This window comes from Alosa sapidissima, chromosome 11, assembly GCF_018492685.1.
Source record: "Alosa sapidissima isolate fAloSap1 chromosome 11, fAloSap1.pri, whole genome shotgun sequence".
In the NCBI taxonomy this organism is placed as follows: domain Eukaryota; kingdom Metazoa; phylum Chordata; class Actinopteri; order Clupeiformes; family Clupeidae; genus Alosa; species Alosa sapidissima.
In genome coordinates, this window is record NC_055967.1 from 2,973,201 (window position 1) to 2,989,769 (window position 16,569).

General features: G+C 39.3%; 1 protein-coding gene across 1 annotated transcript in view; it reads left to right on the forward strand.

Moving 5' to 3' along the window:
• Positions 1-16,569, forward strand: part of c11h12orf4 (chromosome 11 C12orf4 homolog) — a 28,981-nt gene that overhangs the window by 3,497 nt on the left and 8,915 nt on the right. Inside the window, exons 3-10 of the mRNA XM_042108784.1 lie at positions 12-157; positions 888-1,069; positions 3,283-3,382; positions 3,485-3,606; positions 4,478-4,584; positions 8,868-9,065; positions 9,287-9,415; positions 15,986-16,057. Coding sequence (XP_041964718.1) covers positions 12-157; positions 888-1,069; positions 3,283-3,382; positions 3,485-3,606; positions 4,478-4,584; positions 8,868-9,065; positions 9,287-9,415; positions 15,986-16,057 — 1,056 coding nt within the window. The remainder of the gene's footprint in view (positions 1-11; positions 158-887; positions 1,070-3,282; positions 3,383-3,484; positions 3,607-4,477; positions 4,585-8,867; positions 9,066-9,286; positions 9,416-15,985; positions 16,058-16,569) is intronic.

Genomic DNA, 16,569 nt, shown 5'->3' on the forward strand with positions numbered 1-16,569 from the left:
CTTCTCAATAGACTTGAAGTCGTGTCTGTCCACCTTCATTGAGAGAGAAACCAATCAAGATTATGACAGGATTTCTGAGCAAGCCCTTCAGAATTTGTTGAATGGTGAAGTGGACATTGCTGAACTCACAAATGCATGGGCCAAGGCCTATTCTGAGGTAGGTGAAACATTAAAGCCTGTCCTTTTGGAAAGGACATTTTTCTGGCAAGTACACCTGCCTGCACATGCACACTCAATAGAAAACCTGTGGGGTGAGGCACAGGTGCAAATACACAAGAGAGGAGCTACTGTAGGAATCTGGACAGTTTGTAGAGATTGTACTCTACAACTCTAACAACTTCATCAAAGGAGAAGATGAAGAGTTGTTTTTTATTGGCAAGGGGAGTCTTGGGTACCAATAATTATGGTACATGTGCTATTGATTTAAAAAACAAAAACAAATTAAACTGTTTATTTTTACCCTCAGAATACATTTGCTTTCCTTCAGTGTTGGATTTTTCCTATTTCTTATATACTGGAGGCTCCCTCACTCAACTGTAGTTCATATGCCTCAGGCCAGCTTGGTTGCAAACAAAGAGGCCTTGAAGAGATATTCAGGACAGTGAACATATAATGGCAAATATTTTTCAATGTTCTCAAGTTCTACAATCATATTATGCATGTACAGTACTTGTTAGTGAAATGTTATGGTTTTGATAAGATTGAAGGGCATTTTATGGGCTGGACAATAATTGTAAGTATTGTTTGTAATTCAGAAAAGTGTGGTGATTTCAATGGGTTGAATACTTTTGAAAAAGAAATCCTGAAATCTGATGACCAGTAGCCATTATTATGAATAGTCATCCAACTACATGATGATGGCTTGTGTACTTCTTGTGTCCATCCAGACCACTCTGGAACATTCACATCCAGAAGAGCCAAGTTGGGATGAGGACTTTGCAGATGTATACCATGAACTGATCCACTCCCCTGCCTCCGATACCCTGCTCAACTTGGAGCACAATTATTATGTTAGCATTTCTGAACTCATCAGTGAGCGGGACATGGAGATCAAGAAATTACAGGAGAGGTTGGTACGAGAAATGCGGCTTGCTTCAACAAAAGAAACCCACATGAGTATATACAGAAGAAATACAGGAAATGTTATGCCACTCTTGAACTTCAATGTCAACATATAATTTTAAAACCGTCAGTCAAAAAAGAGGTCCAGCCACTTTGACATTCCTCCAATCATCATACAGCACCTGTACAGTTAAGAACAAAATTATCCATAGGCCTGGCAAATATGGATTTAATGTTGATTTTCTCTTGACCAATAGTTTTCTCTTGACCAATATGTTTGTTCTGACTGACGATAACATTGCCACGTGGCATTGTCAGACAATGTGGTAGAAACATGGAATCAAAAAAAGAAGTGGCGTTTTTATCTTTTTTAACATTTTTTTTAATGAAAAATGGCATGTCCAAAATTATTCATACCCTTTTTAAATAATCAGTGGAAACATCTTTTTTGCATTCACAGCTTTCAAAATGGTTCTTATAATACCGACCAAGCCTCTCCATGTCTCCACAATGATTTTAGACCACACCTTTTAGCTGCAATACGGGTTTTGAGGCAGAAACGATTCTTTGCCATCACTTTAGGCTTGTGCTCACTTTTTTGACGGATTGAGGTGTGGAGGCTGGGCCACTCTAAAATGATTTTATTTGAACCGAATCCAAAACCGGAGAGAATATATATACAAAAGTGAAAATAAAGTAGAGAAAAATATTTTTTTCACTAGACAAATAACTTAAAACAAGCAAAAGAAAAATGGTAAGTCGCGCAACCGACTGGAGAAAACCCCGCAAATAAATCCGGCCACTCGCAGCAACTGCCGCACAGCACATTACATGCATACAAGAAAAAGAAGAGCTCCCCAGCACTCCCAACACTGGAATTTAAATTCACAGGTGCTCAGCCAATTAACCAATCACAAGACTCTCCTAATCAGACTGGCACTAGCCAGCCAGGGTCCCCACTAATGGGGAAACAAGGGGAACTTGCCCCACTGCGTGACATGCGCAACTCAAAAGCAAAGTAGACCTACATACATAGAAAAGTAACATACAGACACAAAGACATAACAGAACCCATGTGCACCTGGGGGGGTATTCCAAGTACATGATTTAGTGACACCTGGGTAAGTTAACTCAGAGTAAGTGGTAAACCTCCTAATAGAAGAGCTGTATGGCTTCATTCTCCTAACAAAACAATGCCATAGGGCTCTTGTTGTAGGAGGTTTACCACTTACTCTTAGTTAACTTACCCAGGTTTGCCACTAAACCACGTACTTGGAATACCCCCCTGGTCAAAAGTATACAATAATAAAGCAAGGGCAAGCAAACAATAGACACAAAAGGCAAAATGACCGAATATAATTAAATTAATCAGTGAGATGTGGATCACAGTGTCACAGGCACACTGCCTGATCTTTTCCTCCCGAATCTTAGGCCCCGTTTACACGTACATGGTTATTTTGAAAAACTGAGACATTTCCCTTCGTTTGTGCCCTTCGTTTACACGCAAACGGAGAATTCCCTCTGAAAACGATTCTTTCTAAAAACTCTGGCCAGAGTAGAGATTTTGGAAAACTTCGGTTGCACGTTTGCAATGTAAACTGACAAACGGAGGTTTAAGCAGCCAACGTCACAGTAGGCCTATGCGCCAGAACTTGCACCTGCAACTTATGTTTTGCCTACATTTGGCTATGGTGATCATGGATGCATTCAGAGTAGCAGTTGCATTTATGTTGGTGCAAAATATTTTCGTCTGTTTGCAATTGCAAATACAGTTTAAAAGAGGAAGTGATTTGTTGCTATTGTTGCTATTTTCGGGATTCTGATTGCTAATGTGGGCTTGAGCTTCTCGTTACACTGCCACCTACAGGTTTGGCATGCTCTTGACGGCATATATACACGGGTTAGTGTAAACAAAAACTTTTCTGAAAACTGACAGGTGTACACAATGTTATTTTTGAAAACGGAGAGGGTGAAATGTCCGTTTATGAAAATAGCAGGCCACGTGTAAACGTAGCCTTAATGTAGTCCCTTGTTTTAGTGTTCCCATTCTTTGAGGTCACATCCCAGAAACATCCCAGAAGGTCACCAGGTCCAACCCTGAAGATTCTGCAATGTTTGACAGATGAAAATATTACTTTTGTAAGGGTTCAATTAAATTTGTGTCTGCAAAATTTGACAAACTGTTAAGGGCATAACAAGAAATGTCCTTTTCAATCTCAGGCAAACAGCTGAAATGGAAACTGTGATGCAGGAGCTGGGGAAGACATTCAGTGATCATGATGTCAATTCAGTGGCCTCTCAGCATTTTGATGCTCAGCAGGTAGGACATATTTCACAGATGAACAAATGACCGTTATCATTCGTTGTTCTCTGTCCTTGAAAACTGTAACAGTGTTCTCTCTGCTTCTTTGATTATGATCAGGTACTGGAAAGTAAGTGGGCCACTGAGTTAAAGCACGTTACAGGCATTCAAAAACAAGAATACCAGGAGTGGGTGATCAGACTCCACCATGATCTGAAAAACCCTAACAACAGTGCAATTAAGTAATACCGTCTTACTTTTTCAGTGCATTATTACTCAGACCTGCCAACCTGTATGCATTTGCGTACCAACCATGAATTTTCACATCAAAGTACGGTACGATTATTTACTTAAAACGAGCAGACATCCAACTTCTCCAGAAAGTTCCTTGGAGCTATCCAACAGTGCCTCGTCTATCCTCCTGATAGACGAGGCACTGTTGCTCATCTGTCCATCATCGTACAAAGCCCAATTTGATTGGTCCGAACAGCTCTGGTTCGGGCATAGTTACTCCACAACGGAACCAAACTGAACTTCCCGACCTCAAATGTAGTGGGTGAGGCTAAGTTCGGCTGGCATCCAGGCTAACTGTAGCCCATGTTCAAGTGAATTAAGTATGTTGGCATAACATCAGGGAGATGTATTTCTTTACAAAAGAAATATCTAATATTAATGGATTTAAATTAGGTAATAATAGACCAGGCATGATTGAATAGAGACCACAGATGAGAAAATGGACAACATATCCACATCGGTCCTCATCAACATTTTGGTGTTTTTCATAGGTCAGGATTAGTAGACTCTATAACAGATTGTCAACATTATAGAGCTACTGTAAAAGATTCAGTTTGCACTTTCAGGAACACATTGGATCAAATTTAGATAGATATCCAACATTAAAGATGGGTTGCTATCCAAACTGTATCCTGCGTGTATGGCTATGTCTGTTTTTGGCTGCATGAATGAAGGCCAACATGAGGATTTTTTTTTCTCGGCTTGAGGTGCTACTCAAAAAATGTCTTCCAGGTCGGCAGGTCTGTTACATGTGCATTTTGTGTTGCTATACACGTTTAAAAAGTAATGTAGATACTTCCAAAATTCTTTTTTTTTCAGTGAGGAGATTAAGGTACAAACCAGCCAACTAACAGAAGCCCTTGAATCTGGCTCTTGTCTTTTTGAGGAGCAGAGGCAACTGGAAGAAAGCTTTACAATCCACTTAGGTATGTCTCTAGACACTGTGCATGCATAAAGTTCAACAGAATCAAGCACAAATCATATTCATTTTGTTCTGTGTAGTTAAATGTTATACTTTAAGTCATTTTGGCAGAGGAGATATGTGTGTTTGGGATGAATGACACAATAGAAACAGATTTTCAACAACACAGAAGTAAACAATTTTCACATGCAACTGAACCTCCTGTTTAAAATAGCAATTGATTAGTAATTAATTAATTGCGTAGCAGTGTGTTTTGGTTTGAGCATTTTAGACAGTAAATAATCAGATAATGCACTGTGTTTAAATAAAGAAAGCACTTTATAAGAAATGATTATGACTTATGAATTATGTATTGACATACTGTGCTGAGAATGGCCACTCAAAATATATCTCAATACAATATGGGAGGCCGGCGCCGCACATCATCTACCCACTCCGTATAGGTGAATAGCCTTGGGTGGCGAAATACAATCTTGCCATCTGACCTCCTAATTGTATTTTTTGTTTCCTCCCAAGTTAGCTTTTCCATCCTCTTCTGTCGTGTATCCCAGTGAAGCGAACTAGCCGGAACTAGCCGTCCAGAACATTGAGCACAAGGCGGAAAAAAGTAAATTTCTAAAATGGTCGTGGTGAATAGATTTTTAGTTCTTTAGTTAGATTTTTAGAAAAAAGTTTTATCAGAAAAATATAGGCGTTGCCAGAGCCTGTCTACGGAGAGCCTGGCCACTCCGTATTAAGTCCCATTGTACCGAATTTTGGTTGCAGTTCCACCAGATTTCCACTGGGGGCGATCGCCATGAGTGCAGAATGAATGGGAGTCAATGGAGCTAGACGGCTAAATTTGTCTTTTTCACCTGATTGTCATTGACAAATCTCAGATTTGATTGTAGTTTGTATAACTTCAACATGGGTTATAGGTCAAAAGTTGAATGAACGAGTACTTATGTCCTTTGTTTTCTTACAGGTTGGGTCGTTGTTGCCCATAACACGCTAGCATTGTGCTAATGAGTGACGTCATTGACACGTTTGAAAGGCTTTTTAGAACAATTAAGTGACTTTAAAAAATATAATACTCAACCAAGTATATTTTCTTTGCCTCCCCTTTCGAATACAATATTCAAATGACTTGAAAAATTATATCCCGAGAAAAGTGGATTTTGAGGGGTACAGCTCCATAGACCTCCATGCATTCTGCACTCGTGGACGAGCGCCCTCATGTGGAACCACAGAAGGAACTGCAACCAGTTCAGAAACCGGAAGTTTTCCGAGAGTGGCAGTTCTCCCCTTATTAGACATTCTCTGGCGTTGCTTTGCTTGTTTCTATGACAAGAGTAACTTTACAATATATTACCAGGATGGTTAGCTTGTTAATGTCCTAGATTTAAATAGACAGATAAATACTTTTATTTATCCCAAGGGAAATTTAGGCAACTTGCCTATATGCTCTAAGTTTACTTTCAATCTCGCTCGTTGTTATTTGTTAATCACTTGGTGTGATTAAAATTAATGGTTTATTACAACTGACTGTTTAATGGCGTGAAGATTGGTGTTGTTGCAGCAATTTTTTGAGGGGTTGGGTTTCAACTGTGATCAATTAAGAGTTAGTTTATGCGTTATGCCACTCCTACAGCGCTGTCAACTAGTGATGCATTTTTCCACACAAGTCGTTTATCTGGTAGAGGAGGTGGGACAAGATTTCTTGTCTCCAACAACTGGAACACAGTTGCTGCCTGCTGATGGTAATTTTGATACCACAGATAAATGACGACCCAGTCAGGCGATGGAAGGAAGGTTATTTACAATGATTCACATCAAGGGAGAGACAGCATGACTTCACATTAAGATTCACCAGCTATTCTAACTAAACAGGAAAATAGGCAGGGTTTAAGTATCCTTCCAGGTTGACGGGAGATTTTTTTGGTTATACCATCTTACGTGGACCATACTGAATTAGTCCCTGATTCGTGCCAACCTTTTCCAGTGTTTCTCTGCAACTGTGCAGAGTTTGATGATCAGTTTGGAGGGGATGATGGCGTTGACTGCTGAACTAAAGTCAATGAACAGCATTCTCACAAAGGTGTTGCTATTGTCAAGGTGGGACAGGACAGGTTTGAAATGCCATAGAGACAGTATCCTCTGTGCTCCTGTTCTGACGGTAGGCGAATTGGAAGGGGTCCAGTGAGGGTGGTAAGCAGGTCTTGAGATGGGCCAGGACCAGACTCTCGAAGCACTTCATGATGATGGGCGTGAGTGCAACTGGACGGAAGTCATTGAGGCTTGTTGCAGTGGAGTGTTTTGAACCGGCACGATGGAGGTGGTTTTAAAGCATGCGGGAACAGCCGCCTGGGCTAGTGACAGATTAAATATGTGACAGATTAAATATGTAAATAAGTCAGCTGCACAGCACAGGCCCTGAGTACGGGTCCGGGGATACCTTCAGGACCAGCAGCCTTGCGTGCATTAGTCCTGCTCAGTGCCGTACACACATCGGTGGTGGAGAGTGTGAGGGGCTGGTGATCTGCAGAGACCACAGCCTTGATGGCCACCTCCTTGTTGTCCTTATCAAAGCGGCCATAGAAGTGGTTCAGCTCATCAGGCAAGGAGATGTCGTGACGGGGGGTGGAGTCAGTAGTTTTGTAATCTGTGATGGCCTGGATGCCTTGCCACATGCGTCGGGGGTCAGAGTTGTTTTTGAAATGATCCTCAATCCTTAGCTTGTGGGTGTGCTTGGCCTTCTTGATGACCCTTTTCATAAGTGCCCTTCCCGACCCACATTCCATTAGTTCTCCATAGGTTAACATGGCAAAACTCGATCCCCTACCTGATGGGTCAAAATATATTTGCATCTTTTTAAAACTGCTTTTCCATGTCTCCATAAAATATAATAATGTAAAAACAGGTATTTGTGCTTTTATTTAGAATACATAGGGTTACTGCCTGGACGGGATGAATGAAACACGTGTTTCATACTTGTTTTCATGATAAGACGTCTTAAAATAAGTAAAACTCTTATGAAACTTACATTACTTTGGGTGTCATGAATGGCGTATTTAACATACAAGTTCTAACAATGTTGAAAATTAGGACAGAACAGGCATTAAAATCAAAAAAGAAAGTTTGGGATGGTGTGATGCAAGACTTTTTAGTTACAATAACAGGATTTTCAGAGAGAAACCGAAATGGCTATGTTAAGTAAAAAAAGTGTGCAGTATGTATGTAGTAACTTTTTAAAGATATATGGGGGGGGAAAGCCAAACAGATTGGGTTCAGTGTTTTTTTTCTAGCTGGCCACATACACCATCTCCTCATTGGGGAAAATTAAAAAAAAAAGGCATTCAGAAAAAGGTACTAAAAGGTATTACTCACAATGGAAATGTGAGTAATACCTCATACAAGACACATTCAGATTCTGGTAATGGCTACATGAGCATTAAATATTCCTTTGTGGGGAACCTTAAACCTTAAATATTAGGGTGGTCCTTATATGGGGTGTAAACATTTTTTTTGTTAATGTTCAACTCTCACCCCCTAAATGTGTTAGGATATCAATAAAAACACACTCTGCAAAATTTTGAATTGTTCCTACAATATCTAGAAGTAGCTTAATGCCTTTGAATATTTCCGGAATCGCTCATTTTTGCAGAAATTGTACCATTTAAGAACGCACAACAAAATAAAATGCAATATTATTTGTTGGTCAGACTATATAATAAGGAGAATAGCAATAATAAATAAATATATGTCAGTTAAAGGGGAGCAATAATAAACAATAATGTCCATTTAATCAATAATATAAAAACTATAACATGGTAAGACTACATTAAAGAGAATATCAATAGTAAACAACAATGTCAAATTAATCAACAGCCTAATGGAAATAAAACAATATTTTACAAACCATAACGCATAAGAAGCACTTAATGAACTAAGTGCATGTTGAACAGATATGCCTTTAGACCCCTCTTAAATGACCCAAAACTGTCACAGGAACGGAGAGCACTGGGCAACTCATTCCGCCAACATGGAACCACTGAGGAAAAGAGTCTTGTGTGTGTTAAACTTCAAATGTCTTGAGCAACCTCTAAATATTGATTAATATTGATACAATTTTGCCCAAGTTTTATTTTTTATTTATTCAAACATATTGGTGGGGTGACTTTCAAAAGTTGAAAAATAAGGACCACCCTATTAAATATGAATGGGAATGGGTCCTTTCCCTCAAAGACAGAACTATGCATTTTTGGTTTGTTATACTATGATGTGATGTGCTATTGTCTTTGTGATCAGGCGCTCAGCTAAAGACCATGCATAACTTGCGTCTGGTGCGGGGCGATGTGCTGGAACTCTGTAAGCACCGTCGGCATGGTAGCAGTGGAGTGAAATTGCGCCGACTACAGACTGCCCTCTCTCTGTACTCCTCCTCACTCTGTGGCCTTGTACTGTTGGTAGATAATAGGGTTAACTCCTACAGCGGCATCAAGAGAGGTTTGTGAACCTTACCAATGTTTTTTATTCTTGTCCCCATGCTACACAGAGTTAGGGTTACAGTTTGTTGATGGTACAGCCACATCTATATATTTACATATAAACTAGCATGTGTCTCAGCTGTATTTCTCTGAGACATTCTGTATAAAATTCTTCTTAGGTATTTTGTTAGGCCATTAACCTCCTTTACCCACATTTTTTTGCATTGGATTTCATTTCAGATTTTGCAACTGTGTCCATGGAGTGCACAGACTTCCATTTTCCACGTCTGGAGGAACAGTTGGACATGGTACAGCAAGTGGTGTTGTATGCACGAGCACAACAAAGTAGTAAGCAAAGAGAACAGCCAGGTGAGTAACAACCATAGCTCCACATTATCTATGAACTATGTCAAATGTGACACAACTAGTTAGACTGCAAGTGGTCGATTGCTGTAGTCAGCTAGCTTCTAACAAGCAATAGCTCTCAGATTACCCAGTTTTACACCCACACTGGCTGATCCTCAGATCAAACTAAACCTCAATAGAATTTTGGGTAACACTTTACTTGATGGGTGAGTTCATAACACATTCATAGCAGCTGTCATAAACTGCACATAAAGCATTCATCACTGTTTCATGAGACATGACTCAACATTCATTACCTTTCATGAATGTGGAAGACAGAACAACGCCAACTTGTCAAAATAAAAGTCCAACAATCGCAAAGCAGCATTGCCGTTTTTGTTCCAAACCTCTTACCTGGGGCCTATTGCACAAAATTAGGATAAGGGATTAAGCCGGGATATCTTGGTTATCCTGGCTCAATTTATCCGTAATCCAGTTGCACAAAAGTGGGATAGGGGGCAGTAGGATATGTTATGGTATAAGTTACCATGGCGATTTATTCTGTGGAGCTAGCCTGCTCCAGACCAGGCTAAATTCCAGGATCTATTTAATCTCATCCCTCATCTCAGTCAGTAGTCACCACAAACGGAAACCAATAATTATTCCACTGCCCACTACACATTATCACATATATCTAGACCCACTGTCATTATTTAAACGTTTGTGATCATTAATTAACTTTTACATACTCGCCATTAGGGCTGCAGCTATCGATTCTTTTTGTAATTGATTAATCTAGCACTTTATCGATCGATTAATCGATTAATCGGATTTTTTTTTTTTTTTGCATTTTTAAACAACCAAAAACAAAATGCATAACGAAAATGACATTGCTGTAAAATGATCAAGCAATTGGCACAGAGGTATTTATTCTAACTCCAACATTTGGCTTCAAAACTAAGCCCATTTATTGCAATTTACCCATTTAGTGGTGCCAGTGCCAACAATTAAATAATGTTCAAAATGCTCTCTGTAAAATTGCAATCTCTTGTGCATGACTTAGCTGGGTGAACAAAGCTGTCCATACTATGTTGTGAAGTGATGGGAGGGAGAAGAGGGAAAGCAATTTAATGTATTAATATGCACAACAAGTTTCATGCTGTAATCTAGACCTGACATCAAAGTAAATATCTGTTTTATGTAGATTTCTACACCTGCAGCATTTGGCATTAGGCTACTAACAAATAATTTTACCATTACTAAAAAATAGCCTACCATTAGGCTACTAACAAATAATTTTACCATTAGGCTACTAAAAAAAAATTTCTGGGGTGAGCCTATTTGCTATGGTAACCTAGCAACCTGTGTGTGTACGCGTGCGGTGCGTGAGGGAAGATGAGGGTACATGCATGTGTATAAGAAGGGGTTCTTTTTTAGTCATACTGTCTTGCAATTGAACGTGAATAAGTTTACTACTTAAAAGCATCAAAGCTAAACATTATATCACGACATCACTACAAATACAGTATGTGATTAAAATCAGCCAACATCAATGTAGGCTATAGGCTACGTAGATAGATAGATAGCCTACTTTATTGACGCTTGGTGAAACAGCATGGAGTGGGTGTTTTCGGTTCAGATGCTTGTTCTTTTCCCTTTTGAGTATGTAATGATCCCAAAACTTTACTTGAAAACTTTACACATTCTCTGACATTTATGGACATCTTGACTCCGCAATCGCGCCAGCTAATAATAATTCAGAATGTATCACGATTCACGCGCTAGTGGTGTGCTTCCTGAACAACGGTCTGTGTGGAACAATCAGATCCCTGCGCGCATAGTGTGCGTCATAGGAATTTAATGAGGCTTCGAGGCAGGGTTTTTGCCTCGAGTAATTTTTGTAATCGAGTTATTCGAGTAACTCGATGAATCGTTTCAGCCCTACTCGCCATTCCGGACCTGTCATGCGACAATGTGACGTCACAGGAGTGCCTAACCATTTCGCGCGTGGTGGTCGCGGAACTAGTTGCAATATTCTCCTAAACAGAGGTGTTGCTGTTGTGAAAAGGTTATCACTACCTACTTCACACCGTAGAACAGGGGGCCAGATTTTTTTTTAAGTGAGACCTCAGGGGCCGGATTACACTTTCGGACTGAAAATGCCAAACACTGAAAATGCCAAACACATGGATAGGTAGGCTATTTGAAATTATTCATGAAGGCCTACACATCAAAAAGAAATTCCATTGGCACCAAAATAGCCTCACAATAGCCCGACAATTACATAACCTAAAGCAGGAGACAGTTACCCTCTAAAAACGTTTTCCTATCCATGCAAGTAGCCTACATTTCTAAATTAGAAATGCAACAAAATAGACTAGGTGCCAACAAAACACATTTCCTATAAATAACACAAGTGTTACTTTTATTATATTTATTGAACGCTTGCACATGAAAACACGTCAGTGCATAATTAGGCCAATTAAAAGAAGGCCTGGCCAAGTAGGCCTAAACGAGTCACAGAAAGTAAGCGCCAGAATAAAGTAGTCCAACAATAGGCCATGAGATTGAATATCCAGTAGGAATTAGTAAAATAAAAAGACACCTTTTAACTTTCACCAGCTTGTCCATATCGGGGGACAGTTTCTGGGCAGTGGCTATTTAGCCTACATAACATCATTCAGATGTCTGTGCGTCAGGCGATTTCGCACTTCTGATTTATTCATATTCATCACGGAAAAGGCCTGCTCACATAAATATGTTGTCTCAAACATACATCTACACAAGTATTTTACCTGCAAAGGCCGTGAGCATTGGGTACTGTGGTGGCAAGGATTGATCAAATGATTCGATTTAGGCGGTCAATATATGAAAAAAAAAAAACACCTAACCTCAAAAAAATTGATACAAAAGGTTTTTCAACTGATTATGATAACTTTAGATGTACTTAATAACATATTAAAAATCTAGTAAAGATGGCGTCCAAGCAGCCTAGGAAAGTGTTTTTCGTGTTTAATCAGATTTGAATCACTGAATCATATATGTCACACTAAAGTATCAGATCATCATTTTCAAAGACTTAGAATTTTCAAGATGGCGTCCAAGATGGCCACCAGAGGCTAATTTTGGCTATATCTGAAGCATTATTCAGCCTAGGAAAGTGTTTTTCATGTTTTATCAGATTAAGAGGTCACTGATGACTCTTCATCTCCACCTTTTTTAGTGTTCTTATAGTAGGACCTGAGGATGCATGATGTTTTCTCTCTCAGTGTCACCATGCCTTCAAAACCTTTCCCTTCTGTGAAACATATGTCATTCCCGTACCGCTCCCTCAGTTTAGCTTTCAGATACTGATTACCGAATGGAATGGAATCAACCTCAATCAAATACTCTTTCATGTTAGATCCAAGTACAGAGACAGTAAACTGTTCTTAATTGTGTGCATTTCTGCAAGACACTCCGCTGTTCGTGTAGAAGACATGGATTACCTTGCACTGCTGCCTGTGGAACGTGTCAAAATGAACAATGTGACAATCCACACAAGTTCCTTTCAGAGGAGTCAGAGGATGATGAATAATGATATAATAATTATTTCTGATCTACTTATGCATATAGTTTAAGATTCAGTTTAATTAGCTCCCCCCTAATGATAGATGCCAACAATTATTGATCTACACAAATATACAATGGATGCCTATACAGTACATGGGTCATGGTTCATTAAAGTCATAAAACAGCCACTTACTCGCAAACTCTACTCTACATATTGTAAAAGCATATACCCTGTACATGAAATATAACATTAATCAACAAAATAACATTTCCATCTTCCTCCACACCAAGCATAATACATACTCTATTCTGTATAGGCAAATATAGTGTAAAGCCGATACATTTTGGCATATACAGTCCAGGGAAAACAAATGAAACCTAAAATATATATTTTCTGAAAGCATATAATATATAACCCTAAAATATATATTTTCTGAAAGCATATAATCTGTAGATAAGATATAGCACCATTTAAAACATGTCCCATCTTCCTCCATGCCATGAACAATGCATTGCCCTCTATTCTGTATAGGCGAATCTAGTGTAAAGGGGATACATTTTATCCTATATTGTCCAGGCAAAACAGATTAAACACCCAAAACCATATATTTTCTAAAAGCATATAACCTCTAGATGAGATATAACACCAGTTAAGACATGTCTTATATTCCTCCATGCATGCACAATACAATGCACTCTATTCTGTATAGGCGAATCTAGTGTAAAGGGGATATATGTTGGCATGTACAGTCCAGGAAAAACAAATTAAACACTCTAAAATATATATTTTCTGAAAGCATATAATCTGTAGATAAGATATAGCACCATTTAAAACATGTCCCATCTTCCTCCATGAATGCACAATACAATGCCCTCTATTCTGTATAGGCGAATCTAGTGTAAAGCGGATACATGTTGGCCTCTTTTGTCCAGGGAAAACAGATTAAACATCCTAAACTATATATTTTCTGAAAGCATTTAACCTGCAGATGAGATATAACACCAGTTAAGACTTGTCCCATCTTCCTCCATGCCATGAACAATACATTGCCCTCTATTCTGTATTGGTGAATCTAGTGTAAAGCAGATACATTTTGGCATGTACAGTCCAGGAAAAACAAATTAAACACTCTAAAATATATATTTTCTGAAAGCATATAACCTCTAGATGAGAACACCAGTTAAGACATGTCTTATCTTCCTCCATGCCATGGAGATTATTAAAACACATTGATTTTAATTTATGGCTGAAAAAGGTAGAGCACTGAAACATTTTACCATTAAATTTTAACATTTAAAATAATATTCTTGTTTAATTTGACCATCATTTGATATCAATTTCACCCCTGTAGGCTGAATAGTAATTGAGATATAGCCATTATAACCTGTTGACAGCCATTTTGGCGGTTATTTTGAAAATGACCCCTTTCCCAAGGTCAGATTTTACTAGATTTTTAGCAGGTTATTTAGCATCTCCAACAGTACCAGAATCTATAAAAAACCTTTTGTATCAATTTTTTTGACGTTGAACCCTATATTGACCCGCCTAATTGCAACAGATACATAGTAGGCTAATCCTTCGACGGTGCAACACTGCCGTTTTATCAGTTCCATTTGGATCGCCTCTGGGACCTCGGAAGCGTCAATCGTGAATGGAGAGCAAAAAAGCGCAAAGTCCTTTTCCAGTTCAACAAAAAAACGTGAAAAACTCCGGAAAGCAAGTTTGCGTAGCCTACTTGTCCATACTCGATTAACAGGCTGAAATTTTAGACAGGGGAAGTGGGCTGCATTGCGCTTGGAGAGCTGCGTCTTTCATAACGCCGGTTTTCTTTGAAAAGCACAAACACTATCATAATACTTTGTAACGAGTTTGATAACATTTCGATAGCGACTAGTCTACCGTCAGCACGCTGCTGCAGCTGAGGCGAGCAGCAGCAACAAACCAACTGACGGATTCCACCGAAAATTAAATACAAATAAAATAAAAATATGTTCTCCCCTTATCACCCGCGGGCCGGATGTGACATACAGTCGGGCCAGGTCGCAAATTTTTTTTATTGTAGGGTGGTAGGGGAAGAGTCCCGCCCTACTCGCCTTGTGATTGGCCAGCTGAGGCTAAAAGGCTATTACCTCGTCCGTTTCTATGGAGATGGGTCCGGCCCGCGGGCCGTAACCCTGGCATCACTGCCGTAGAAGAAGCAATGAAGCCGCTCTAGTTGCCATGGTGAATCAGTGAATCTGTGATCGGTGGCGGGGTCTATTTGAGGGAGCCGTGAGCGCGCACTTATCCAGGATAGGTTTCACCTGGCTTGATGAATCCGTGTCTGCTCATCCTGGCTTGATCGTTGTGCAACCAATTAAGCCTGTACACTCTTGTTTTGGATTCATTGAGCGCAGCTCAGTAACGTATCCCGGATGTCTTAATTTGGCTTTTGTGCAGTAGGCCCCTGATCATACCACATCTGAGTCAATGGGCTACTCCAGTGCCAAAAAGACAGAACATGGTCAAGCAAATAATTGTTGTTTCATAAAAATTTATTTGTTTTATGATGTAACCTTTGCAGATGATTTTGAGTATACGAAAACATGAAAACGCCATAGAAGTGTTTGGTGGTGGTGTCTGGAACACTCAATTTTATCATTATCAAGGCAGCTGTACATCATTGTATTTGAAACTGTGTTTTCACTGTCCACGCAACAACACAAACCCAGCGTTTCCAAATGTATGCACCTCAGAGAGTGTTTTTGGTGACCGAACACGCCGTTTTAATATGGATGGAAGGGCTAAATGGAGAAATAATTAAGCCTATTCAGAATTACCCGGCAGAGTGTTGACAGAGTTGAAACTGAGAAATGTGTTATTTTATGAAAATATACAGTATATAATAAAATATCTTTTTGAATTTGATGCCAACAACTGGGGTTGTACTTAAACTAATGAACTATTGTGCAACTGTTCTCAATCTCATCTAACAACAGATTTTTTAGGTGAGGTATTTAATATTGGATAGTGTGTTTGACACATATCTTTGTGTACAATAGAACTGCCAAGAACAAGTGGAGCTGAGGATAAGAACAAGAATGTTGACAGAAATCCTGCAAATATCTTGCCAGGTATGCCTGTCTGTCTGTCTATCTGTTTTGTTGTGCAGTGTTTGTTAAGCAGTGACCTTTATATTCTTTGATACAGGCCTATTGAGCAGTTTTGGAGTTTTTGAGAGCGTAATTAGCACCCCAGTCCACATTAAGTTATAATTACTTAGAGTTCACAGTTAAATTCTGATGAGTAAAGGATGAGCAATTAGTGGTGATGCTTTACATTCCAGGTGTGAGGTGCTGCCATCAGGCAGGAGGTATAGGGTACTGTCTAAACCAACCGGACTTGCAGATCATTCATCCCTACCAGTATTATACTGTTGAATACGTTACGAAGGGAAAATTATATGATCGTCTCTGTGTGATAATACTCTGGTGTTCTATTAAAATTCCACTGATGATATTGCACTTTACTATGGATACCGGTACTAATAATGCTGCACTTTACTATTTTATGTCGAGATACTTGGTGTTGTGTATTGTTTTTGTGTGGGGTTATGGGAGGGTTTAGTGTTCCTGTTGTTGTCTGT